The sequence below is a fragment of the Chenopodium album genome, chromosome 1 (assembly GCF_948465745.1).
Source record: "Chenopodium album chromosome 1, dcCheAlbu1.1, whole genome shotgun sequence".
Classification (NCBI taxonomy): Eukaryota; Viridiplantae; Streptophyta; class Magnoliopsida; order Caryophyllales; family Amaranthaceae; genus Chenopodium; species Chenopodium album.
Window position 1 is genome coordinate 29,461,289 of NC_137834.1, and position 27,617 is coordinate 29,488,905.

Consider the following 27,617-nt stretch of genomic DNA (forward strand, 5'->3'; position numbering starts at 1 on the left):
TCTTTGTTCAGAGACGAGTGAACATCGAAACAGCAAGGTGGCGTTCCCTAGATTGTGGAGAGTTGTCACAAACAACTGAGGATTGTTTCAAGAGAAGCAATCTTCGATAGTATTCCCTTGGACGTGGAATATTATCAATGCGGATGAGGATTGTTTCAAGAGATGCAATCTTCGATAGTATTCCCTTGGACGCGGAATATTATCAATGTGGATGGAGTTTGTTTCAAGAGAAATAATCTTCGATGGTATTCCCTTGGACGCGGAATATTATCATTGCGGAGGAGGATAGTTTCAGGCGAAGCAATCTTCTTATTTGGAAGCAGTTACAGGCGTAGCGGTTTTCAAGCGGGATGACATTCTCTAGCTTGCAGGAGGTCATCAAAACAAATCGGTTACTTTCAGAGACGTGTGCTCGACGGTGCAAGATACGCGTTTCTTAACTCTTTTACCTGTTTAACTAATGCTAGTTTTGCAGGTATCGGCGTTACAAGAGTGATTTAGGATCGCAGAACGTTCTGAGTCATTCTCCGTCCCTATCGATACTTTGACTTTCGTTTTTGAAACTTGCGTTTCTCCAAACTCAGTCAAAGTGGGGGCTTCTGTAGACACCCATTTGTGTCTCCCCAAAACCAAACCCGGTGATGAGTTCCTTTCACGTCGAATCATAATCAAATGAAACGAAAGTGTGGAAAGGTCTAGTGTTGCGGAAAGTTTTATTTCTTTTCTCTTCTTCCTGTTTTTGAAAACTTTATTTTAAGAAAACAGCCAATCCAGTTTGGTTGGTCCATGATATGGGTCCAATAGTGGTGTAGCTGGATGGGGCTTGCAAAGGCATTTCCAACGATATATTATAAGCCCAATTCCGATGAATATTGAGGAAGTTATGGCCAATTTACTGAACTGGGCCCGGTTTGAGTTTTAAGTACGACCTAATGATCTAGGGGAGGGCCTAATATAATTTATCATTCCTAATGTAATTAGGAATGGTTTTAGTCTTCTAGAACATTCTAGAAGGTTCTTTTCATTCTTAATTCAATTAGGACTCTTCAGAGTTTTAATCAAGATCAAATAGCATTTTCGACTGAAATTATATTATTTTATCTTCCAGTACGGGAAATTTATCGGATTTTTGAAAACGCGTTAAAAATCAGTTTGGCGTCCAACCCCAGGCCTTGGCTCCAGGCGCTAGCCATTGGCGCCTGGCGCTAGCCACTGATGCTGGCGCCAACTAGCCAGGGCTGGCACCAAGGTTGATTTTCGATCTTCAGACTCTGTTTTGTTAAATTATCTTTTTTGGATGATTTTCTCTATAAATATCGTATCAAAAACTCCGTTTTCAATCATCAACTCTCTTTATTCACGAATTCTCATCAACAATTAGTTTTAATTAGCATTCACCAATTCTCTTCATTCATCGAGCTTTCATTCATTCTTTAGTATTCTTTTCTTTTCTTTCTTTTACTTTTTCACACAAAATTCCGCATTCACAAGATCTAGAAACACCTAGCCATATTCGAAGTTGCCTTCGCCCTAGACGTGAAAGGTTTAATTTCTGAGGGTTTGGTCCCAAATCTCTATTTCAATTATTTAATTTAATTGTTTCATTTATTATTTTCCTTGAAGTTACTAATGTGTGTATTTTGTTATTAGAAAGAGGTACGAGGCATCCAAGTAAGTACTTTAATGGTTTAATTGATTTATGATGTAGATATCATGCTTAGATTGTTATTTTAATTCCTAGTATCATGTCTAGGGTAACTTTAATATTAAGTATGATTAAAAGTACGATGCTTCCTATGTTCTTCCTAATATTAATTCATGTTAGGGCTAAAGCTTTGATTTTTATTGCTTAGTGACATGCTAGGGTTTGTTATTAATCTTGTTAGTATCATGCCTAGGATCTTGCTATACTTTAATATGATTACAATTATAATTTATGATTATCATTATTTTTATGATGATTATAATTATTATTCATGATGTGATTATTTATTATGTTGCTTGATATGCATTATTTTATTTATTGCTTGATCACCTTTATTGCATGTTTAAAGGGAATTTGGTATTTGCAACCACGCTTAATAAGATAATTAATAATCTTGTTAGGGTTAATGTGATTATAATTCAAGTGATCGCCAATAATAGATTTGTTTGTGCATTAAATTCAACCAACATGGATTAAACAGGTTTAGGGTTAATCCTATTGATTGCATGTTAATAAGAAAGCGCACATGAATACGAGCAGAATAAAGTAGAGGCCTATTGTTAGGGCAGGTTCAATCTCTTTTAGGTTGGATTTGTACCATCATCCCCGAACCCTTATTTGGTTCATGACCTTATGGAGTTGACGATCTCTTGGATCGTTAAGGGGTGTAACCTTCATCGTGTGAACGGTTTACAAGTTCCTTAAAAACTTGTTGGCGACTCTTTTGCTCTATCTTCTTCCCTTTTGGACGCCACCGTACTTTAGTGTATGATCATAGTGGGGTTCAAGCTAGTGGGATTTTAAAGGCTGGAAATTATTCCCTACAGTGTCCAAGAGAAATGGAGCAAATATTTAAAAACAGAGGGAGTACTTGTTTGGTATAAGGGTTTTGTTTAGGGTTACTTGCAGGGGTTACTTACAAAATACAAGTAACCCCAAAATACAAGTAATACTTACAAATAACTCATACAAGTAACCCAAAATACAAGTAATACCTGACAAAACCAATAACACCCTACAAGTAATCTCTCCCGCATTAAAAAACCTAGGGAGGGAGTATCTTTGTACCATTAAAATTGCCTAAATTACAATAAGATTTTATTAATCTAGTCATGACTCATGAACTCAAGATTTTTTTAAGCATAAAAAGACTAAACTACCCATGTTATAGTCACTGACTACAAATACTGAGGCCATAGTTAGTCAATCTCGCTTATCAGTTGCATACTCTCTCCCAACTCTCCATCCCTGTTCAATTGATCATGGTACATCCTTTTCTCTTACTCCAAATTTTGATCTAATGTTCAAAAAAGAATACAATCGTTAATTTATTAGTATTGAATTTCAAATTTCCTGCCTAATTTAAATTTTATACTTTGAATAATTTGCCGTTATTAAATGAATTTGATGAACATATAGGCGAATTCAGAAGAAAGAGAAAAACCAAAATTGAAGCTCTACTCCTATTGGATGAGTTCTTGCGCCTGGCGTGTCCGTATTGCTCTCAATTTGAAAGGTCTCTCTGTTTTTTAATTTTTTTTTTTCAAACTAATTCGAATTTTGTAATTTTCCTTGAATAATTTTGGTATTCTGATTCTGTAAAATTATGGACTAATTATATTTTCCTTTTTATTTTGGTGCAGGGTTGGATTATGAGTACAAAACTGTGAATTTGCTAAAAGGAGATCAATTTAGTGACGGTGAGTTTCTGAGTGTTATGCATTGTTTCTTTTGATTTGGGTATGTTTGGCGTGTTAGAAATTTACAATGATGGAAACAAAAGAAAATACTGAAAGAATATACGAAGTAATTTCGTGATGATTTTTCCTTGAATTATTTATACACGTATAAAACTAAGTAGTGGTTTCAATGCTTATAGTTAAGCTACCAATAGGCTATTTAACATAAAGCAAGATTAACAGAATTCAGTAATCTATCGCACCCCTGCAATTGTAAGCTTGTAACGAGAGGAACACGAACACTAAGACTATTCCGGAAATCATCAAATAAAAGAAGAGACAACCTTATGTTTGGCATGTACTTGTTTCATTTCATTAAATGAAAAGAAATCTATCTGTAAAAATAATTGTAGCAAAGTATTAGAGGAAGCAGTCAATATAATATCATCAACATACAACAATATATATGCCGTATCACACCTATTCCTGTAAATGAATGAGGAACTGTTTGATTTACTTTTAGTGAAACTGATGATGGAACAAAATCAACAAACCTCTTGCACCTTGCCTTAGGGGCGTGTTTCAGTCCATACAAAGACTTTTGAGTTAATAGACATTATGTGGATGTCCGAATCTCGAAGCCCATAGGTCAGTACATATTTACCGTCTTTTTCAACTCACCATCTAGAAACATGTTCTTGACATTAAATTGATTGTTGTAAAATAAGGGGAAAGATGAGAGATAGAAAGAGAATAAATCTGTGTATATTATTCTATATGATAAGGTGTATATATACATACAATATATTAGGGTTTGATTGGATAAGAATATAAACCCTAGATCTAGATTGTTCCGGAATGATACAAAGGAGGATAATGGATATCCACAAATATTTCATAACATTGATTAATTTTATTTTTTATTTTTTATTTATTTATTTATTTTTTAATAATGGAGATATTTTCCAAATGGTTACTAGTTTAACCACTTGATTAAATGTTTCTCCACAATTAATGCCAACCTATTGCGTTTTACCATCAACTATAAGATAGGCTTTATGCCTTTCAAATGAACCATCTGATTTTTCTTTACAAGTAAACAAACATAAAGAGAATGATGTTAACATCTGGTGGATGAAGGGCACTAAATCGGTAAATTCCATGTCTTATTTTTAAGTAGAGCATTAAATTTATCATCTATACCTAATATTTAATTCAGGTCATAAAAGGCAGTTAACGGGTTACACAGGGTAGGAGGTTTTGTAAGTGTGGTATTATGAGCTTCATCTGTTTTATACTTTGGATGCTTATATATACTATATATTATATACTATATCGAATTGGGTTATCGGACATTGGTTTGTAATTTGGTGGGATGGGATGTAAATGTAATGTCGTGTGGGCTGTTGTTCGTCAATGTGTGGAGTAGAAGGTGCAGGTGGGACATGTGGATGCTGGCCTGCAATTGATTTTGATGGAGGAGATATTGTAGGTGTAGGAGAGGGTGGAAAGTGGGCTAGAGAAGGAGGGTGGTTGGGCTCTCTTTTATCTCATGAAAGTAGGATGAAAAAAGGCCATGTTAAGAGTGAAGAGAAAGCATTTCAGGCTAGGGGTGAGTCTTCCTTTAAGGGGAAGATAGAAAATTCTGGAAATCGTGGAAGAGGCAGAGGTGGTTTCTGAGGTCGAGGTAGAGGTCGTGATAATGATACCGGGCGTGGTAGAGGCCGAGTCCAATGTCGGTATTGCAAAAAATATGGGCACAAGGAGGCTGAATGTTGGTCAAAGCAGAGAGCTGAACTGAAATGAAAATAAGTTGAAGAGAACAGGTCCTAAGAGTGAATTGAAGTGGATGTGAATGTACCTGACTTATCTGTTAATGGTGGGCTGGGCTGGTAGTACCGCATAGTAATTTGAGACAATGCCAATCAATAAATTGAGTGTTGTTTAAGAAGTTGCTTATTTGTTGCTGGGTAGCTATCACTGGATAAGTACAGAACTGGACATCTGTTTTATTACTGCAGATTTATTTTGGACAAGAAGATTGGTGTTGGATAACCAAAGCGTATAGAAATGCTAATATTTTAGTTGCAAACACACTAATGGACATAGACGAAGTTAAGATCTATGGGGCGCTTGTACGTGTTGATTCAATGGCTAAGGTGGCTGAGATTAAGGGAGCAGAAAAGGACAAGATGAGGGAGAAAGTGAAGAAGATTATTGGTCATGGAATTAATTGTTTTGTTAACCGGCAGTTAGTCTACAATTTCCCAGAGGAGCTCTTTGCTGATGCTGGAGTGCTTGCCATCGAGCATGCTGATTTTGATGGTATTGAATGTCTTGCTCTGGTGACTGGTGGGAGATTGCATCAACCTTTGACAATCCCGAATCTGTTAAACTTGGACATTGCAAGTTAGTCTACAATGTAGTTGTTGTTAGTGACTTAGTGGTAAGTTATTCTAGCTGTTAGTGGAAGTACAGGTCACTAATTTGTAGAAGTTTCAGTTTGGAGTTTGTAATTTTCATTTCTTATTTAAAGCTTTGTATTTTGCTTTTGAGTGCAATGAACAATCAGCTTTCTTTGGTTTTCTCTCTTTAATTATTTTGCTTTGTTAAACATATTCTATTGACTTACCATGAAAATACAAGTCAACAAAATATGTTTAACAAAGCAAAATAATTAAAGAGAGAAAACCAAAGAAAGCTGATTGTTCATTGCACTCAAAAGCAAAATACAAGGGATTTTAATAGGAAATGAAAATAACAAACTCCAAACTGAACTCCTACAAATTAGTGACCTGTACTTCCACTAATGGCCAGAATAACTTACCACTAAGTCACTAACATTAACAGCAACCACGTTATTTTAAATAAGAATCCTAAGCCTACCAACTTTCCTAATTAATAGGAACGGATTTTTACCATTACTCAACAGTTGGAGACTTGGAGTATGGGCCAAAGGAATTTAGGTCTCTGGAGTTGGATTAGTGGTGTTTTGATTTGTGGCATGCAAGAGTAAGAAGAAGCTTGAGATTGGAGATGGTAGTGTAAGTAAGTTAGTAAGAAGAAGCTTGAGATTGGAGATGGTAGTGTAAGTAAGTTAGTAAGAAGAAGCTTGAGATTGGAGATGGTACTTTTAGTGTGCTATTGCTTTTGTTGTGACCTTTGGCTGAACATGCTAGGTTGCTTGGTTTGCCCAAATTGCTCACCCCATGGTTGAGTTGGATAAGAAAAAGGAGGCACAACACAAGGTGGTATTTGCATCCATGCTCACCACAGAAAAGGGAGGAGGTTGCTCCCTTCACCTTGTCTTCTAACTTTGATACCCAAAATCATATCCACCTCATTAAGTCCTGCATTTTAAGCAAGAACTCAAATGATGTTTGGTTGCATATATGCCTCTCATGTTTGTACCAAAATTCAATATATCATCAACATAAAGACATAAAATGATATCAAACCTTTGTAAATGTAGAATATATAATTTCTCCAAAGTTATGCATATAACCACGAGACTATAAGAAAAAAAAAAAAAAAAAATTACATAATCAAATTTCTCATACCATTGGTTTGGAGCCTTTTTCAAATCATATAATGATTTGAGTAATTTATAACATGCTGCTTACGAACCCTTATGGCTGCTTCATGCACACCTCTTCATCCAAATCCCCATTTATAATTATTGTTTTTACATTCATTTGATGTGCATGCAAACCAAATAAATAAGATAAACTAACAATACCTAATTTATCCAATTCTAGCTACGAGTATGTGTATTATAATACTCTACTAAATCTATTTGTGTAGAGCCTTGTCCGAAAATCTGTATTGAATGATCATTAACATTCTTTTCACCTTTGGAACTAGGAGGCAAATTTTTTAAGTCCCATTCATATTAGTCATTAAAGACTCCTATCATTTATTGCTTCCTTTTAAATGCTACATGTCTTTGGCTCATCATTCTCAACTTCCACATTGAGAATCATAAGAATTTTTATTGGTTTTAACTTCTTTGTATCCCTCCACTATATCGTGGGGTTTGATGAAATCCTACTCCAAATTCTTCACTTTTTTAGCTCATACACTTCTTATATAAATACTAGAAACATTTGGAATTGTCTTTGCATTCACATGAATAGGATTGTAACTTAATTCTATTCACAATGTTTGCAATGACTCATCAACACTTTTGGAATCACATTATAATTTTATTTAAAAAAATGTATCTCATATTCCTTAACATTTGAGTCCAAAACCAAAAAGCCTATAAGCCTTTCAATTTTTCACATATCCTACAAAATTACTTGTCAAAGTTGACCTAAATTAGCTTTTCTGGGGTTAGGGACCTTATAACAAGGCTATCATCCCCAAACTCTATAATAACTAATGATATGTTTTCTTTTTCTCAAAATATTTTATGGAGATAACTTTATTTTCCTTATAGGGAATTCTATTCTCACCCTTTAGGTTAGTAGATACGGAACCGGAATATTTATCTTCATTTAAGGCAACCACTAAATGTAACATTGTCTCTTTCAATTATTGTTGGCTATCTTGTGATGATTTCTGAAAACCAATTTTTGCTATCATAATTGTTTTTATTTATTAATTTTTATTTTTATATTAGAGAAGAAGGGGCATTATGGGTAGTTCATAAATTGGCACCAACCTTTTACTCATCCCTCACCCCTTCCCTTATATAATTGAGATATAGAAGTTGTGAGAGACATGCATTTAACTTTTCCGACTTACGGTAATTCACAGATTGCACACTAGTTAACTCTTTATTTATATATTTTTATTTTTCAATTATATTATTATTTTTTTCGATAGAATTGATAGTGCTTTTTCTTAGTGTCAACAATGCATTGTGGGTGCAATAATTCCTTTTCACTATTTTATTTTTTTATTTTTAATTGTTAGAGTTTCAAAAATTGAATCCTCTTGGTTATGTGCCGGTGTTGGTGGATGAGGATATAGTGACTGCGGATTCATTTGCTATCATAATGGTCAGTATACGCTGTCATATTATTCAAGATGAGAGTTTGTGGCTCTTATTTTAGCATTTTAAAGTATTTACTAAGGAAGCTTCATAATTCAATACGCAGTATCTAGAAGAGAAGTACCCACAACATCCGTTGTTGCCCCAGAATCTTCAGAAAAGAGCTATCAATTACCAGGTGTAGCATATGTTTTTTCACTAAACTTGGTAATTTGAATGCATATTTTGTGTCATGTATAAGCTGTTACTATGTTAGTATGGTCTGATAGAAATTAATTCACTCTCTTGTAGTCTTGTGTTGAGGCAAACATCAATTGGGTTATATACTGGTTGCACTTGCTAGTTTTTCTAACAGTTTTCATTATAAACAAATGTCATAATCATTTGAATGTCATTATTGTCACTGCCACTCTCTCTCCACGGTTCTTTGTTTCATTACTTTTTCAATCTTGTGCTAGTTTATGTAGTGTATAGCTTTTGTCTTTCTATATTATAACATATGCAGGCTGCATCTCCCAGATAAATTGTAAAATCGTTGATTATCAAGTATCTCTTTATGTGTGTATGTATTTGTTGTATTTATTTATATATTATTTATTTTTACAAATTTCTTTTTTTGTCTCTGTTCTTTTATGTTTCTATACGCCTTAAGTTAAATTAGCAATAACGTTGTCATCAATTGCTGATAGTTTTCTTGTTAACTACTGTGACGTTGCAATTAAATTCAATATTTCCGACTTTTGTAGGCTTTTTAGGAGCATTCTGCTACTATACCTATGTGCACATGAAAATTTCACCTTTTCATCTAAAATAATCCTTCTTCTGTTAGTGTGGAATTCAGTAAACCTGGTTCCTTTTTGTTTGGAAATCATGATTAAGAGAAAGTTGGTAGAGAGAGTAACATGAAAAGCAATGTTCAAATTAATTTTGGACATCCAAAATAGAACATTATGCAATTCTTTATGAAAAGAAGGGAGTATAAGTGTATAATAATAGAGTAAGGCCGGATACAGGCTGGGTGAAGGATGTATCCGTGTAAAATGGCTGGCCTAGTAGTCCAGGCTTTTGTTGACGTGCAAACATTTCTTATCTTGACCGATCCCTGTTTGCAAGTTGGGGGGGGGGGGGGGGGCAAAAAGTGTTGCTGAAAAGGTTAAATAATGTGGTGTTTTATGGTAAGAGACTAAGAGTACTTATTTTAAAATCCTATCTCACTTTTGTCTCTCTGTTTTCTAGGCTGCAAATATTGTGGCTTCAAACATACAACCTTTCCAGAACTTAGCTGTAGCGGTTAGTACTAATGTGTTTTCCATTATTTGCTATATTTTTCTGTTCTTTACCGTACCACTGTTTTCTTCTTACATTGTAGAGAAGCAAATATGATGCATTTTCTCTGAATGCAGAAGTATATTGAAGAAAAACTTGGTTCTGATGAAAGGCTTTCTTGGGTGCAACATCATATCAAAAAAGGCTTTGCTGGTTAGCCTTTACTTGCTACTCTTACAGATGTTTTTTTTGTTTGAAAAGAGCCGTTCCCAAGAACTCTTTTTTATTAGATTGTTTTCCCTTCTGCTCTAAGATTCAATATTCTTGCATGATATAATTGCATTAGGCTTGCTTATGTCAAGAACCACTGTTTCTCGTTTGGATCATGCCCTTTTTCAGATATGTCCGAAGATATATATATATATATATATATATCTGCTATATACATGATACTGTGTCATGGCCCAGAAGTTGCTGGGTACTATATATGCTTGAATGCTGACACAAACAATGAAATAAAGCAGTTGCTTTATTTTATTTTTCATGTACTAGATAATTTGTCAAAGTACAAATCACAAATTCACCTCTAACCACTATAGAGTTGCAAAGCCATTGTGTTGTCTAACTTCTGTGAGACCAATATTAGTTGTGAACTTGTTATTATGAGAACAATGCCTGTTTGGCATGGACGACCAAGGACCTAGCTTAATTCTCACTTCTATTATAATAGACTGAAGTGCAAAGAACTTGTAAATAAAGCAGATTGGAAATAATATGGGCTCACCCACATGTTTATGTAAGAGTGGATAGGAGTACCAAGGTATGATAATGACTACTAAAATACCTAAGAAACTATTTAACTTGCTCTCTTGCCAAAAAATTATTCTAAAATCCAACGAGGCATATTAACTTAATTTGGCCACAATTTACTAAAATAAGATAGTTATCCAGTTATTTCCACTGCTACTCTACTTTTTGTTGGCACTTACCGAGGAGCTAGTATAGATGAGTTGGGAATGGGCATGTTTATAAATGATTGTTTTGTCCTAAATTCAGCTTGGCTTTGATCTGTTTACTTTTCTTTATGTATTTTTACCTCATGTCCAAAGAATGGCTGAAGAAGTTGGTGTACATCTTTCGAATTGACAAAAAATGTTGTCAACTATGTGCAAACTTTCACCAGTCAATGCAGCTGTGACAAAATTTTGAGTTTCATGTGGCAATGATATCGGTTTGACCCTTAATTGTTTTCCATTTTGCTTTTAACTTCAGCATTAGAGAAGCTATTAGCTGAACACACTGGCAAATATGCTACTGGGGATGAAGTTGCCTTGGTTTGTCTCTCGGTCTCTCCTGCTAGCATTCAATTATAAAATAGAATTGCAATCTGATAACATTTCTATTGTTGAGCATTATCCTGTTCTCCTTTCCTTTTTTTTTTGGTTTTTTTTTTTTTTTTTTTTTTTTTTTTTTTTTTTTTTTTTGGTGGGGGGGGGGGGGGGGGGGGGGGGTTTGAGGATAGTGTTTAATTTTATACATTAAGGCCCCTGCTCCTCAAGTGAGACGGTTAGGTTATGGTAGATGAAGGTCTGATATTTGATGGACCTATCACCTATGGTCTTTTCAGTAATGTAATGCAGATTATTTGACTATATGCAGGCGGACTTGTTCCTAGCTCCCCAAATTGCAGGAGCAGTTAAGAGATTCAACATAAACATGGTATTATTAGCTTTTTTCAATTTCATATTATTTTGTTCTTGTTTCATAATAAAAGCGTCTTCTTTTTTCCTGTGCTTAACAGATTGCCATTGATTTATATTATGGTACTTATTAAATTCCTGCAAAGAAATAGTTATCTATTTTCTTGGAATGTTCTCAGGCCGAGTTCCCATTATTAGAGAAGTTAAATGGTGCTTATTCTGAGCTACCAGCGTTTCAGAGCGCTGAGCCAGGAAAACAACCAGATGCCCCACATAATGCCAAATCCTAGGTTAGTTGATTGATCTCATATAAGTAAAATATACTTGAATGAAGAGAATATTCATACATGGAGCCTATGATGAAGAATTTATGTCAGAAACCTTCCTAAATCTAACTCACTTTGATTCTAGCACTACTAATTTACTAATTGATAACAAAGCATGTGGCCTCAAACTTCTGGTGCTGTAAGATGGTGTGATTATTTTCAATTCCTCAAATTGGTAGTGTTGTAATGCAGAAAATTAGTTAAAGGATTATCCTTCAAGAAAGTTGGGTGGCTTTTTTACTTGTTTTTTTTATTAATTGATTTTTTTTTGGTCGTGGGAGGGGGGGGGGGGGGGGGGGATCTATTATAGAAAGAACAGAAATAACAAGTTTTGTAGAAGGTCAAGATTCAACAGCAATGATGTAACCTTCTACCCTAATTTATGAGGGGGTCGAATATAGATGTGGAGAATTTGCTAGAAACCCATTTAAATGTAGAGTTGAAGAAACTAATTGCAGATTCAGAAAGTGAACCCCGACCTCCCCCGCTGCTCAATTTGAAAAATAAATTGGAATATAGGTTCAACTTTGGAAGTAGAGAGTGGCAAGTCAATTATGTTTGTATTTCTTATTCAGTTGGAGGTGGTACGAATCAATGATCTTTTTGCAAAGCCATTGAGTTATTCCTCCAAAAGTAGTTATGTTAGTATCAATTATACTTTGAGTTCAACTCAAAGAGGATGGCGGAATGGTGTACTACAAAAAATATAGGACATTAGTGTAGGAGTTTATAGGTACGATTGCGGAAGACATGAATCATATTCATATAGCACCTAATCCCAAGATCATGCATAACACATAAAGAATTAGAATTAATACCTTTGTAGCGTGATTCTACGTATGATCGAGCAAGAATAATAAGGAGAATAAGAACCCCACGTGTGATTCCTCTACTAAGTCTACGAGCACGGATCAAACCTCTACTAATGCTAGTTAGTTATGACCGAACACTGCAATCAACCTTTGACGAATATGTGAGTCACGAGCACACCACGAACCACCCAAACAACCACCACACACGCCACCCAAGAGGGGCGGCCGTACGGACAGGGAGGAGAGAGAGGGTCGAGTTGAGAGAGAGAATTAGGGGTTTTGGGAGTTTGTTGCTTGGTTCACAATTAACAGTTAATTGTTATGTCATACAACCCTAGGCATGGATTATATATATAGAGCTCATCTCTAAATAAATCCATGTCAAGCCTAAAACATTCTAAGCTCATCAAACTATCCTAGCCCAACAATCAATGTGGCATGTCATAAACTCATGAGGCCCAATAATGGACATCTATCTTTTTTGACCCAATGCTCTTGTGTGTGACCTTATAGGATCCATTCTATAAGGCTTTGGACTATTTAACTAGCCCAAAGATTAATTGTCATATCTAGCACCAAACATTGACGACCCTATAAAATGAACTAATTATCTCCATAATCGTGATCCTTGATATATCTAGTAATTGCACTTATCGAACTCCTTCAATCTCCCACTTGTCCGAGACAAGTGTGCAATATTCAAATTCCTTAAGTAAATGTGTGTCGATTTGATAATATGATTGCATCTCATGTCGTGATCATATTAATCTACAAATCTTTTCTTGAAAGCTGAGTTAGAATTACAAAACAAATGATTACTATTTAATCCATTTGAGTACGGCTATGCATTTTCTGAATTCTCGCTCCTCAAGGGGATAAGACACATTCCTAATTAAATAGGTAGACTCAATCCAATCTTGTGGCAACCAAAGCTCCCACTCAACTCATGAAGTAATCGGGAAACACACTATATAATCTCCGGTTCCTGGCAGACGTTTGAGTGTACCACAGTTAAATCGATCATTGAATAGAATCAATGTTCCACTCATGTCAAAGGAATCCACTAATATATCCTATACTTGAACTTCAAAGTATGCCTATAGTTCGATCATGCATCATTCATGCATATCCATGTGATTGACCGAGCGTCATCACTATGCCCCTATAGCCTATGAAACTGCGCTATCCAATCAATCTTACATGCTAGTCCATTTATTGAAATCATTTATGTCCACTTTAATGATTCCGAAATAGGAACTAAATAATATATGGATTTTGTTCACCTTTGATGAGCCCATCAATCCATAATTATTTTGAACATTTTATATAATATCGAAAACCATAATTATATAAGAGAAATAATGAATTTTTGATTCAACATAATTCTGCCAATGAATGTATTACATATGTAATAAGTTTTTCTCAAAAACAAATACAACTTAAATTACATCATTAGCCTCAATCTAGTTGCATTAGCATGTTTCTCATGCTTGGGCAATGGAAGGGGTTTAGTAAGTGGATCAGCGATATTCTCATCCGTATGAACTTTGCACATCTTTACATATCCTCTGCCAAAGATTTCTCGAATGAAATGATACTTCCTTTCAACATGTTTAGATTTGAAGTGTGACCTAGACTCCTTTGATTAAGCAGTGGTGCCATTGTTGTCACAATACAACTCGATTCCTTTTTGAGCACTTGGTACAATGTCCATCTCAATTAGGAATTTCTTAATCTAAACTGCTCCGATTCTGCCGTAGAGTCTGCGACAATGCTTTGCATTGAACTCTTCCAGCTCACTGCTCCTCCATTAAAATGTGGGCTTTGAAATCATCTTTGTCTGTTTGGAAACTCGCATCCGTATAACCTTTGACAACCAACTCATCTTCGCCGCCGTATACTAGAAACATTCCTGTAGTCCTTCACAAGTACTTAAGGATATTCTTGGCAGCTGTCGGTGTGCTGTTCTCTTGGATTTGCCTGAAATCTGCTACACATGCTTAGAGCATATGAAACATCCGGACTTGTACATATCATAGCATACATGATTGACCCTACTGTCGAAGCATAAGGTTTATCAACAATACGTCTCATCTCTTTTGGCGTTTTAGGGCACTGAGATTTACTAAGCGTAATGCCATGAGACATGGGGAGAAATCCTTTCTTAGAGTCTTTCATCGAAAATCTGTCAAGAACCTTATGAGCATAAGTCTCTTAACTTAATCCAATCATCTTTCGAGACTTGTCTCGATGGATCTTGATTCCCAAAATATACTCCGCGTCGCCTAAGTCTTTCATGAAGAAACAACTTTTCAATCACTTATTGACTGACTCAAGCATTGGTATGTCGTTCCCCATGAGCAGTATGTCATCTACATACAAGACTAAGAAAACTATGCTGCTGCCACTGGACTTCTTGTATATACAAGGTTACTCTTCGCTTTTGAGGAAATCAAACTGTTTGATCGCTTCATCAAAACGAAGGTTCCAACTCCTCGATGCTTGCTTCAATCCATTGATGGATTTTTGAAGTTTGCATACCTTTCCAGGATTTTTTGGATCTTCAAAACTCTCAGGTTGTGTCATATACACTTCCTCAGTCAAGAACCCATTCAAGAAGGCGGTTTTGACATCCATCTGCCAAATTTCGTAATCGAAAAATGCAGCAATCGCTAGAAGAATCCGAATGGACTTAAGCATTGCTACTGGAGAAAAGTTTTCATCATAGTCAATACCATGAATCTGTCTGTACCCTTTTGCAACCAGTCTTGCTTTATAGATGTAGGCATTTCCATCCTCGTCTGTTTTAATCTTGTAAATCCACTTGCAACCAATAGGTTTTACCCCATTAGGCAAGTCCAACAGGGTCCACACAGCATTTTCAGACATCGATTTCATTTCGGATTTCATGGCTTCAAGCCATTCATTTGAGTTGGGGCTCACCAAAGCTTGCTTGTAGGTTGTTGGTTTCTCATTCTCTATTAAGAAGATTTCAAAATCCTCGGTTAACAGAACTTCAACAAACTGTTTGTTTTAAATTCTGGCAGACCTACGTGGGGTAGGAGCAACAATAGAAATGTTCTCTTCAACTCTTTGAAGATTTTCGCAAGAATTAGATTCAAGTGGGACGATAGGAGTCTTGCTAATCGAATTAGCCTGCTCTGACGCATGATTATGCGCCCTCGCCTCTGATGTGGTGTTATCCACATCCATTTGTTGCTCGTCTCGAATTTCTTCGAGAACTACTTTACTCCCACTTGGCTTTCTAGAGAGGAATTCCTTTTCTAGAAAGACACCATCGTGAGCAACAAACACTTTGTTGTTTTCACGATTGTAGATTTAATACCCTTTTGTTTTTTTGGGATAACCCACAAAGAAACATTTGTCTGATTTAGGGCCAAAGTTGTCGCTTTGTAAACGTTTTACATAGACCTCACAACCCGAAACCTTGAGATAAGATAACTTTAGAACTTTTCCGGTCCATAGTTCATATGGTATCTTCTCAACTGCTTTGGATGGGCTTCTATTTAGTATGTTCACAGCTGCTTCTAATGCATATCCCCATAATGATATGTGGAGATCAGTAAAGCTCATCATGGACCGAACCATATCTAGTAAGGTCCTATTCCTCCTTTCTGACACACCATTTAACTGTGCCGTCCCTTGAGGGGTTAATTATGAAAGTATTCCATAATTAATCAGATGTCATCAAATTCTTGAGTCAAATATTCACCACCACAATCGGATTGTAGTACTTTAATTGTCCTCCCAAGTTGGTTTTGTACCTCATTCTGGAATTCCTTGAACTTTTCAAAGGATTTCGACTTGTGTTTCATTAAATAGATATAACCATACCTACTTAAATCATCAGTGAAGCTAATGTAGCTATAACCACCTCTAGCTTTTGAACTCATTGGTCCATATACATCTGTATGTGTGAGGCCCAAAAGGTTACTAGCTCTTTCACCTTTTCCAGTAAAAGGCGATTAAGTCATTTTACCTAACAAGCATGACTAACAATTCTCAAACGATTCGTAGTTAAATGAAGTTAGGAGTCCATCCTTATATAATTTCTGGATGCACGATTGGTTTATATGGTCTAACCTACAATGCCATAAATAGGTTTGGTTTGATTCATCTGTTTGATCAATGTTGTAAATATGGGTTGTAGAATCTAAGACATACAAACCATTAATCAATTTAGCGTTAGCATATAACATATTTCCTTTAGAAATAAAACAATACTTGTCTCCTATTTCAAAAGAAAAACCTTCGGTATCTAAAACAGGTACTGAAATAATGTTCTTGGTAATTGTTGGGACATAATAACAGTTATTAAGCACCAAAATAAGACCAGACGGAAGTCTCAAATGATAGTTTCCAATAGCAAGTGCAGCATTTTGCTTCATTTCCTACTCGAAGTGTGTCTTCCCCTTTTGCTAACTTCTTACTCCCTTCTAGGCTCTGCATGTTATTAACAATGTGAGCACCACAACCGGTATCGAATACCCAAGTTGAAGAAGAAGTAAGATTAATTTCTACAACAAAAACATTTGGTAACTGTTTACCTTCCGTTTTCACTGGTGTATAATGGGGACACCCAAACATGTGGCAAGACCACCTACCGCAATAGAAGCAGTGGCTTCCCTCCCTCTTCAAGTACTCCTGGTTGACTAAGAGGTTGTCTTATGTCACTGTCAAGCCTTCATCATCATGAATAAGCTTGTCTAGATCAAATCCATCATGGAGCGAGAACAAGGTAGTGTCATGCGCAGAGTCATCATCAAACGGCCTCCCTAGGATATCCATTTATTCAATCAGTTCATTGACATGGGTCCTAACTCACTGGCTAGGCATGAGTTTCTTAGCATAATCTTACACTGGATACTGTAAGTCTCAAACCTTACACTCTCAGCCAGGATGGTTGTTGAGGGATCGAATTAACGACCTCTATTACATTATGGTTGTTGATGCCTCCACTTCCTAATGCCTCAATGCCACCTCGACAGATGGCACGAAGACATTAATGTAGATTAGTCAACTCATAGTGCCCGAACCTTCTTTTCCAACAAGTTGGAATAGATTCTAAAATGATATTCTTGATTTTCTCTGCATCGGAAACATCTTTCGCATGCCTTTCAGGAGTAAAACCAATAGTATATCTGCTCTCAATGGGTATATATAAGCGAGTTTCAACCCTTAGACTTCTGAGAGCATTAACTCGTTTTCCCATTCCCTGGAGTTTATGAGATTCAGCCTTAATTTCAATTTGTTTGACAAAATAGTGTTGTCGTAAAGGTTATTCATCTACAAACAAAAACAAAACGAGGCAAAATTCAATAATTATGTTTAATAAATTTAAAGTACCATAAGCAATTTAAATTTGGTAACTTTAAAACACTTTATTCAATTAAATAATCCCAATTTAAATTAAGTGATTCCAAGATCCTTTATTTGTGCAATAATTGACCGGACTTTGGTCCTGCCACCGGCCATTACATTTTCAAGGTGAGTAAACTCTTTACTGATTACAAACTCTTCTAATTCTTGGTTGAATAATTAATCATCACATGTTTAATCATTACCCTTAGCTTTAAGAATCTAAACTTTTTAGGTAACCTTGTTGAGTATAACCAATTAAAATTGCTAAACTTAATTTACCCCAACTCTCCCAAGATATAACATGATTCCCTCCCTGGCATAACCCATCACAAATATCAAAGGTTTATCGGGTTTTTAATTGGAAAAACAACCTCAATATTACCGGAACCTAGATTCATTATGTTTGTGATTTTAATATAGTGAACTTTAGCGCATCATCACAAGCATCAATAAAATCTAACATGCATAATCAACTAATGCATAGATAAAACATGACATAGTATGTCCCCTTAATCCTAAGAAAACTAATAAAGAAGAAAATGCTCCCACTTGAATCTTCATGGATCTTATCCTTCTTATTCCTTTGGGCCTCCACTCCATTGGTTTCTTGGATCAATTGCAACCTGTAATATTACTTTATTCTATGTACAACTTAAATAAAATAAAATAAATTACAAAAATACTTAACAGTACGCTGACCGCATTTAGATTACAAAAATACGAAACGATGCGCAGATCGTATTTATAATCTATGAGCCATACTAGTCTATATATACCAATAAATAATATCATATATTATAAAGTGCCACATGATAAATCACTCATCATGTTTTCTTAGATTACAACATCAAATTTTCATATTTAAAGAAACATGGCTCTAAATATCTCATATTTTAATTAATTACTGCAATTAGATAATATCCATATATTATTTCATACCAACCATAAAATATCATATATTTTATTTTAGGTAAGAGATAGAATCAAATCATATTTTAATTATGGAAGATAAATCATATTTATTTTCCATGATTATCCTAACTAATTTAGGATATTCTATCCTAATTGCCTAGCCAATCACATAATTTTAAATCAATTATTATCCAAATTAATTATGGGATAATCTCATTATTTAATCAATTATTATCCAACTAGATACTTTTGCTCCATTATTATCCAAACTTAACAAAATTAACCACTTTAACTTTGTTAATTATCTTTTCAAAATCAAAACTTATCTTTAAATTTTAATTTTGAAATCTGATTTTTATTAAAATAAAATAATTTTTTTTTTTTTGAAATTTACCGTGGCCAAAGCCGGCCACGGTGGCCGTACAATGTGAGGTGTACGCTGCTTGCAGCGCTGCATAGCAGCGGCAGTGCCGCGCAACCCTTGCACGGTGTTGTTGTTGCTGCCCTTGGCTGACCTCCTGCCCCACCCCGCCCTCCCTCCGGACCACTTCAGCGGCAGCCGCCGTGGCTGCGCCATCCACCCGCGGTTGCCGCTGCTAAAACCTTTTTTATTTTATTTTATTTTAATTTAAATAAAACAAAACAATTTTTGTTAAAATTAAATTAATTTTGATGTGGTCCAATTAATTTCAAAATTAAATCATATTCAATCTTGAAATTAGGGTTCCTCATGAAATTAATCCCCAATTTAATTTAACTCTTAAATTAAATAATTTGATCATGAAAATTCATAATTTAACATGAAATCAAATAGATTAAATTCATTAATCACTTAACTATCGAATTAAATCAAACACCAAAACACAAATTTCACAAATTAGGGTTTAGGGCTTTCGAAATTTTCGAAAATTAGGGTTGGGGGGTCGAAATTTTCGAGTGATTTAGGGGCAAAATTCGGATCTTTTGATGGCTAATTTAGAGCAAATTAAACAACTTTTAATGATTCTATATTGTTAAATCACATTTAAAATAATAATTGACCCATAATTAAATTGTTCTCCCTCCTAATTGAATAAAAATTGTGGACTATCAAAGAATTAATATTCAAAATCCGTACATGCATAGGCTAACTGATACCACTGTAGGAGTTTATAGGTACGATTGCGGAAGACATAAATCATATTTATATAGCACCTAATCCCAAGATCATGCATAACACATAAAGAATTAGAATTAATACCTTTGTAGCGTGATTCCACGTATGATCGAGCAAGAACAATAAGGAGAATAAGAACCCCACGTGTGATTCTCTACTAAGTCCACGAGCAAGGATCAAACCTCCACTAATGCTAGTCAGTTATGATCGAACACTTCAATCAATCTTTGACGGAGATGTGAGTCACGAGCACACCACGAACCACCCAAACAACCACCACACAGGCCACCCAAGAGGGGCGGCTGTACGGACAGGGAGGAGAGAAAGAGGGCCGAGTGGAGAGAGAGAGAATTAGGGATTTTGGTAGTTTGTTGCTTGGTCCACAATTAACTGTTAATTGTTATGTCATACAACCCCAGACATGGATTATATTTATAGATCTCATCTCTAAATAAATCCATGTCAAGCCTAAAACATTCTAAGCTCATCAAACTATTCTAGCCCAACAATCAATGTGGCATGCCATAAACTCATGAGGCCCAATAATGGACATCTAACTTGTTTGACGCAATACTCCTGTGGGTGACCTTATAAGATCCATTCTATAATGCTTTAGACTATTTAACTTGCCCAAAGATCAATTGTCATATCTAGCACCAAACATTGACGACCTTATAGAATAAATTATTTATCTCTATAATCGTGATCCTTGATATATTTAGTAATTGCACTTATTGAAGACATAACTCCTTCAATTAGTTATTGATTTGTTGTTGTGATATGATGTTTTGGAGTTAGGTCATCGAGTTGTGTATCTAAGAAAGGCATGGGACAAACTTAGGCACCACACTAGCAATGACTGTCTAATATAAAAGTGAATTTTGTAATTTGGTTGTATGGAAATGTAACTAATGTGCTAATGTGTGTCCCAGGAAACGTTGTTAAACTTCTCAGCTTGTTGAAAGGTTTAAATGCTCAACTTAAGCAACTAGGATAGTGGCTTTAGCAGTGAATAACCTTCCATATATATATGTCAGAATCCGAATGATGACCAAATGGAATTGAGAGATTATCATCCTTTGTGAGAAAATTGATACTTATGCACCTAATACGACCTCATTTCCTTTTTAGGATATATGTAAAAATGAAAGCGTAAATAACTGTTAGATTAGTTAATATCAATAAATAAAAAATATATATGCACGGAGTATATTGTTTGTTTTTTGGTTTTAAAAGATGAAAGTGCACAAAGGCCAAGGAAGTAGACGGGATTCAATTGCAAATCTTGGGTACCACAAAGGAGTAAAGGCCAAGGAAGTATACTTGAAACGCATTTAAATTCTTGTTAAATCTTCATTGCTAATGCTCTGTTATTTTGATCCAACATTTTTTTATTAAGACTTGTGCTTTCCATCTGCATTATCTCCAATGCATTAGCTTCAGTCTGACTTTCCGTTTCTTAATTCTTCTTTTTGTTTTAATTATGTATATAAATCTGACTTTTAATGTTGCAGTACATTCAACTAGCACTTTATGGCCATGCATTCTCTATTCTATATTAACCAATCCCACCTCCAACATAAGTTATCACAATAACCATACCCAACAGGCCAACATGGATCAGGATATGATATGTTTTAACAAAAGGACCCTTTTTGATCATATTAATCTTATCCTGATCATTTTTAGGGCTTGTTTGGTTGACATTATAAAATGAGGGTATTGAAAATTCATGGGAATTGATAAAGTGGGTAGTTGTTTGGTTGATCTAAAAAAGCAAAAATGAGGGAAGTGAGAATTCATGGGAATTTCAACTTCCCTCAAAACATGGGAAGTAAATTACCTAGCCCCCCCCCTTGGTAAACTACAATTCATGGGAATTTTAATTTCCCTCATTACCAACCAAACACACTTTAGAAATTCCTAGGAATTTTATTAAGGAATTAAATTCCCATGAAGTATAAATTCTTATGGGAATAAAATACCCACATCAACCAAACAACACCTTAGTTTAGTTGGCTATACTCTAGTATATAATTTGCAACCATTACTATATCAGGGAAGGTGACAGCTTTCTTGGACATCCTAAAATAGGTTTTGTGACTATTATTTCCTCCCAGTTCTTTACTAACTGAACTGTCATTTCCAACTTTTTTTTATTTGCAGTTTAGGCCACTTGTATCAGGACTGCTACTGCAATTCTCCTGAAAGAAGCGGTGTGGTGAATGTTGAAAATATACCAGCTTGTTGTAGTCAACTATCGCAGAATGTTAAGATTTTATCTCGTACAGATATAATCATACTAGTAGAAAACAAAGAACAACAAATAAGAAGGGCATTTGTAGTATTTTCTGCCTTCTGGAATATGGTTAATGCTGAAGGATGGCAGTTGTAGTATTTTCTGCTTGTGGAATAAGAAGAGTAAATATGAAGTATGGGGAAGTCTGCACCGGTGTGATCGTTGCTCCAAACTAATGACATAATAATGTTTTAACTGTCATATAAATGATGCATTGATGAATTCCATGTTGAATGTCTAGCAGTCTAGCTCTATTGGTAGGAGTTGGAGACTAGGGAGTCCTCTATGATCGCAATTTCTAAGCTTCACCCTAGTGCAGATAGCTGGACCACCGCTTACCCTAGCTTCCTATCTTTGTCTTCTTCCTCCATTACCACCACTGCATCTCTGCCACCGCACAAGATACCCTTCACAACATTCTCCAAGCCTTACTCCGTTGAACGAGGATAGCGAGGTTATCGATAGGCCTGTTCACGAATCGGATATCAAAAAATGATATCCAAATTCGATTCGAAAATTTCGGATATCCAAATACATTATCCAATATTAATTAAAATTGATTATGATTATTTTCTAAATTTTACTAATTTTATCGCTTTTTTATTGCTACGCTGTACAACATATTTTAACAACATAATAGTCTTTTTGCAATAAAAATTAACATAAAAAATATTAAGAATAATATAATAAAGTTAATAATACATGGTTAGTTTTATATTTACAATATATTTTAGGAAATTTTGACTTTTGCTACTTGTGAAAGACATGCATTTCAATTTTACTACCCGGGAAAACTTTATTTTATTTTACTACCCGGGAAAACTTTTATTTTATTTTACTACCGTACAAAATCAACTTTGTTAAAAAATTGCTACCAATTAACGACTTCTGTCACTGTTGACATTTAGGGGCCCCACCTAATTAACTAACCTTTCCTTATCTTCTTCTCTCTCCACGAATCTACCCCCTGCCAACCGAATAACTATCTTTCTCACTCAATTGAATTCCCTTCAACCCCCAAATTTAACTTCATTGAAGCCATTTTTTTTTTTACCACGAATCTTTATCTCTCATCTGTCAGCATCCCCATCTTTTTTTTATGTCTACTTTTCTGCAACTTGGAGGTAAAAGTGCTTGCGTAGAAGGTTTTGTTTGGTACATCGAAGCAAGGGAGGACGACCAGGTGGAAGGATTCGACATCTCCATTGTTGGGAAGTCGAAGATTCGACTGACAACGCTTCATTACAAGGTACGAAACCCTATCTATTTATAGTGGTCCAAATATGGTGGTAATTTTGCAATAATGTATGGAATTTGGGGTATTTTAGGGAGAATTTGAAGTAAACCCTAGCTTAGTGAGATATGATTATTTTAAGTAATGTTGTTTGACTAATTTAAAATTGACGTGGATACAGTTATGTGGTAGGGTATGGGTGTCTGAAATTGTCTTCATTTGTTGTAATTGAATTGATTTAGGTACTGTTAGGAATTAAATAGTGTTTGATTTGTTTATTGTTCTGTACTTTTAGATTAAAGAAATGGATGATGGTGATGATAATGTTGATATTTGACTTAGAATATTTGGTGGTTTTGTCTTTAAGAAGCGTAGGGGAACTGAGTACCAAGTGTATGAAGCTGGGTTCACTTATTGGAAAAGGGAAGTCCCTTAGACTAGGTTAACAGTAGGGTATTTAAGATATCTATGTGCTGAAGGGATTAGGGACATGGGATGGGATGTACCTAACATCTATGTACTTTGGTATAAACAAAAGGGTAAGACTTGGATGACTGGTAAGAGGAAGATAGAAAATGTTGAGGATGTATAAGGTTTATAGAAGCCAAGCACAGGGATGGGTATTTAGAGCTTTTTTGTACAGTTTATGATGACCCTACTCCCACTGAGGACCCTAGAGCACTTTAGTTGATGATAATAACCCCACCACAATCTCACAACAATCCAACTTCAATGTTGGCCATACTGAAGCTTCTTCCAACACAACCCAAACAGAACCACCCAAAAAACAACACTCCTCAACTGTGACTTCTAACGAAGTAAAATACCAGAAACACAAGACACTTCTATAGAGAACAAGGTGAGAAGAATATCTAGGTTTTCCGGGGGAAGGCTAAGCTGTGAAGAAGATGGGAATGCTTGAGTGAGGCTTGGTAGGGATAAAGGGAAAGGAACTGGGAAAAGTAAAGCCAGGAGGGTTCCGCTGTTGGATGAAGAGGATGAACCTAGATTTGGATCATCCACCTCAGATGCATCTGACCTAGAGATTGATTAGGAGCCTAGGGAAGAAGAATTAAAAAGTGATGATGATGAATGGCATAGGAAAACTAGAGAAGGAATCTTGACAGAAGTAGACAGCAGTTTGGAGGCTGTGAGACATGGAGCTGAACTTTCACAGGAAATTGTGTGTGCATAGTGAGGACAAATTGAAACAACTGAATAAGGACATTAATTGTAAGGGACTTTTATTGCAGGAAGAGGATTTTGAGTCAGACGAGCTTAAAAGTTTACATGGATCAGATGAGGAAGAAGATGATAGTCCCTGGTTTCATGCAGATGCCGATTGAGAAAAACCAGTGGTGTTAGTGAACGAGCTCCAATTCACTAACAACACCATTCTAAGGAAAGTATTGAGGACACATGCAATAAAGAACAGATATGAGTATTACTATATGCACAATGGTAGTGAGAGGATAACTACATTATGTAAGAGAAGGTGTAAGTGTCAGTGGAATTCCAAAAGAGGCATTCCAAAAGAGGCAATCTACCTGGAAGTGCAGTGATAAGGTTAAAAAATGCAACTTCAAGGTGGCTGCTAGAAGACTCTACAACAGTGCAGCTTGTCTAATCAAAGATTCGAGACTTAAGCATATGTGTATGAGGAGTAATGTGAACTCCAAGGTTACTGCTCAGTATCTTGCTAATTAGTATCTTGAGGAATCAAGGCACAATCCAAGTTGGAGAATCAAAAGTTTAAAAGCTAGGGTTCTGAGTGACTTAGGCATAACCATAACTTATGAAAGGAATAGTGTCCTTTGAACAAGTGTATTATTCTGATAGTGGGTTCAGAATTATCAGAAAGCTAATATATTCAGTAAGGTCAAGTGATCGGAATGCCTGGGTGGGGGCCGATTCCGATCAATAATATTAATGCATAATTAATATTACAGCTTAATCTTGACTGAACCCTACGGGTCACACCCAAGCAGTCAACGAACCGAAGCGACGAATTAATTCAGAAGGAATTAATGAGTCGACCGAGTAATATTTATTTAGACGTCGAAAATTCGAGCTTAGAGCGTCGAAACCGAGCGTCGGAAGTCGAGTCAGAAATAGTAAATGATGAGACGTGCAAATAGTAATAAATCAACATAATTCCCAAAATACCCCTAGAATCGGAGTACCCCGAGCAATCCGAGTGTTAGGGGCATAATGCACAAGCATGGTGGCTAGCATGCGCTCCAAGCCGAGCCAAGGCTGGCTGGTGCGTGCTAGCGCAACATTGCTAACAGCCACGACGTCCAAGGGCAGCAAGCTGCAACAGCCCGCACTCGGAGTGCGTGGCATGCTAGCAGCGTACAGCAGCAGCCTGCACTCGGAGTGCGTGGCTTGCTAGCCGCAAGCAGCAACCCGCATCTCCAAGTGTGGATAGCTTGACTATGGCGCGGGTAGCTAGGCCGTGAGCAAGGAGGAGCAAGTGGGAGCTTAGGGAGGACATGTGGCACATGGAGAGGAAGAGAGCGAGGAGCAAGTCTGGTCCCCCCCCCCTCTCCAAGTGGTCCTCACTTGCTCTCTCATGAATAGTTAACACTTGTTGATTTATTACTAGCTTGCTTAAATAATTCTACTCCCTCCGTTCAAAATTACTTGCAACATTTTGACTTTTTGCACTATTTACACATCTCACTTTGATCATCTTTTTAGCTATTATATGAAAGCCAATGTAATCATGTAATATGTTCTTAGGTCTATTTTAATGTATATTTTCTTAATATAAATTTTTATGGCTTATATTAGTATATAATAAAAGATATTAACGGTCAAACATGTGCATCGGTAAGCGTGTTCAATCAAAATGTTGCAACTAAACTGGGACAGAGGGAGTATTTTGCTTTTTTAAAAAAATGTGAAAATCCCACTATCCCACATTGGTGGGAGAGACAATCATACTCTCATCATTTTCTATAAATACCCAAGTAAGAGCATTAAAAATGATGCTTGAGTAAGAGTTGTAAAGGGCATCACAAGTAAGTGAAAACCCTTGAACTCAAGAGTTGGAAAATGTATCACATTTAGTGAAAGCCTTTGAACTCAATTACTCGGGTTTTATTGGTCGGGTCTTGCTAACCCCAAGACATTGGACCTTGTCGGTATTCATTGGTGCGGGTGGTCGGGTGGATCAACGTTGGAGGCTTCGTGTTTTCGGAGCTAGCTTTCAAGTAAGAGCCCATTCGGTCGGGCGAAGCACGCTCCAAAAGGTAATTGTTTTATCTTAATCTTGTGATTAATTTAGTTATGTTTATGGTTTTATTTATTGCGAGTGCGGTCTTGTTTTTGGGTTTGTTTCCGCGGTGAGTCGGACTCACCAAACCCCAATAACTTATTCCAAAGGGTGGCTTGCCAGAGCTAGGGCTAAGTTGAAGATTTATGGGTCAGTTCCAGAGAAATATGCCAGAGTATGGGATTATGGCAAAGCTATCCTAAAGTATGGTCCTGGCTCTAGGGTGTGTGTAGTGGTAGAAGGTGAAGAAAGCAGCCCTGAACCTCCATTGTTTATGAGGATGTACATTTGTCTGCAGCCATTGAGAAGTGGTTTCATAAAAGGTTATAGACCTTTAATAGATGTGATGGATGTCATCTGAAGGGAGACTATCCAAGATAAATACTGGTGGCAGTGGGCAAAGATGGAAATAATCAGATCTATCCCTTGGCATGGCTATAATTGAAGTAGAAAATAAGGACACTTGGTGTTGGTTGTTGGAGTGTCTAAAGAAGGACCTTGGTGATGTGTGTGAGGGTGGTGGTTGGACATTCATGTGTGACAAACAAAAGGTGCTCTTCTAAGTCTTTATTGCAGTAATTAAAGGAAGTAATAAACTCTGACTATGTTTGATCTAATTTATTCACTTTGTACATGTAAAACAGGGTCTCCTAGAAGCCTTTGAATTGCAAGTACCATTGGCTAAGAAAAGGTATTGTATGAGGCATATCTGGCCAACTTCAAGCTACAATCCACATGTTCCACTTTTAAGGAGCTGTTTTGGAATGCTGCTAGGGCTACAACAGTGGTGAGTCACTTTCATGTGTAGTTCTTTTATTTTAGTTGATTTTGTTTGGTTAATCAATTTGACTTGAATTCTGCTAACGT

The 27,617-nt window shown here is 36.0% G+C and overlaps 1 protein-coding gene across 2 annotated transcripts; it reads left to right on the top strand.

The window, feature by feature from the left end:
- The first annotated feature begins 2,911 nt into the window (after positions 1-2,911).
- Positions 2,912-22,375, top strand: LOC145643108 (glutathione S-transferase 2-like). 2 transcript variants are annotated; one of them, XM_081694270.1, is made up of 11 exons: positions 2,913-2,970; positions 3,125-3,221; positions 3,349-3,405; positions 8,305-8,390; positions 8,490-8,561; positions 9,620-9,673; positions 9,787-9,862; positions 10,922-10,983; positions 11,309-11,368; positions 11,529-11,639; positions 22,104-22,375. In XM_081694270.1, exons 1-10 carry the CDS (start codon positions 2,968-2,970, stop codon positions 11,637-11,639), a joined length of 678 nt encoding a protein of 225 aa, XP_081550396.1. In that variant the 5' UTR covers positions 2,913-2,967; the 3' UTR covers positions 22,104-22,375. The 2 variants fall into 2 exon arrangements, with proteins under 2 accessions (XP_081550400.1, XP_081550396.1); XM_081694274.1 differs by lacking the exon at positions 11,529-11,639 and having other exon boundaries at positions 2,912-2,970.
- Positions 22,376-27,617: the final 5,242 nt, after the last annotated feature.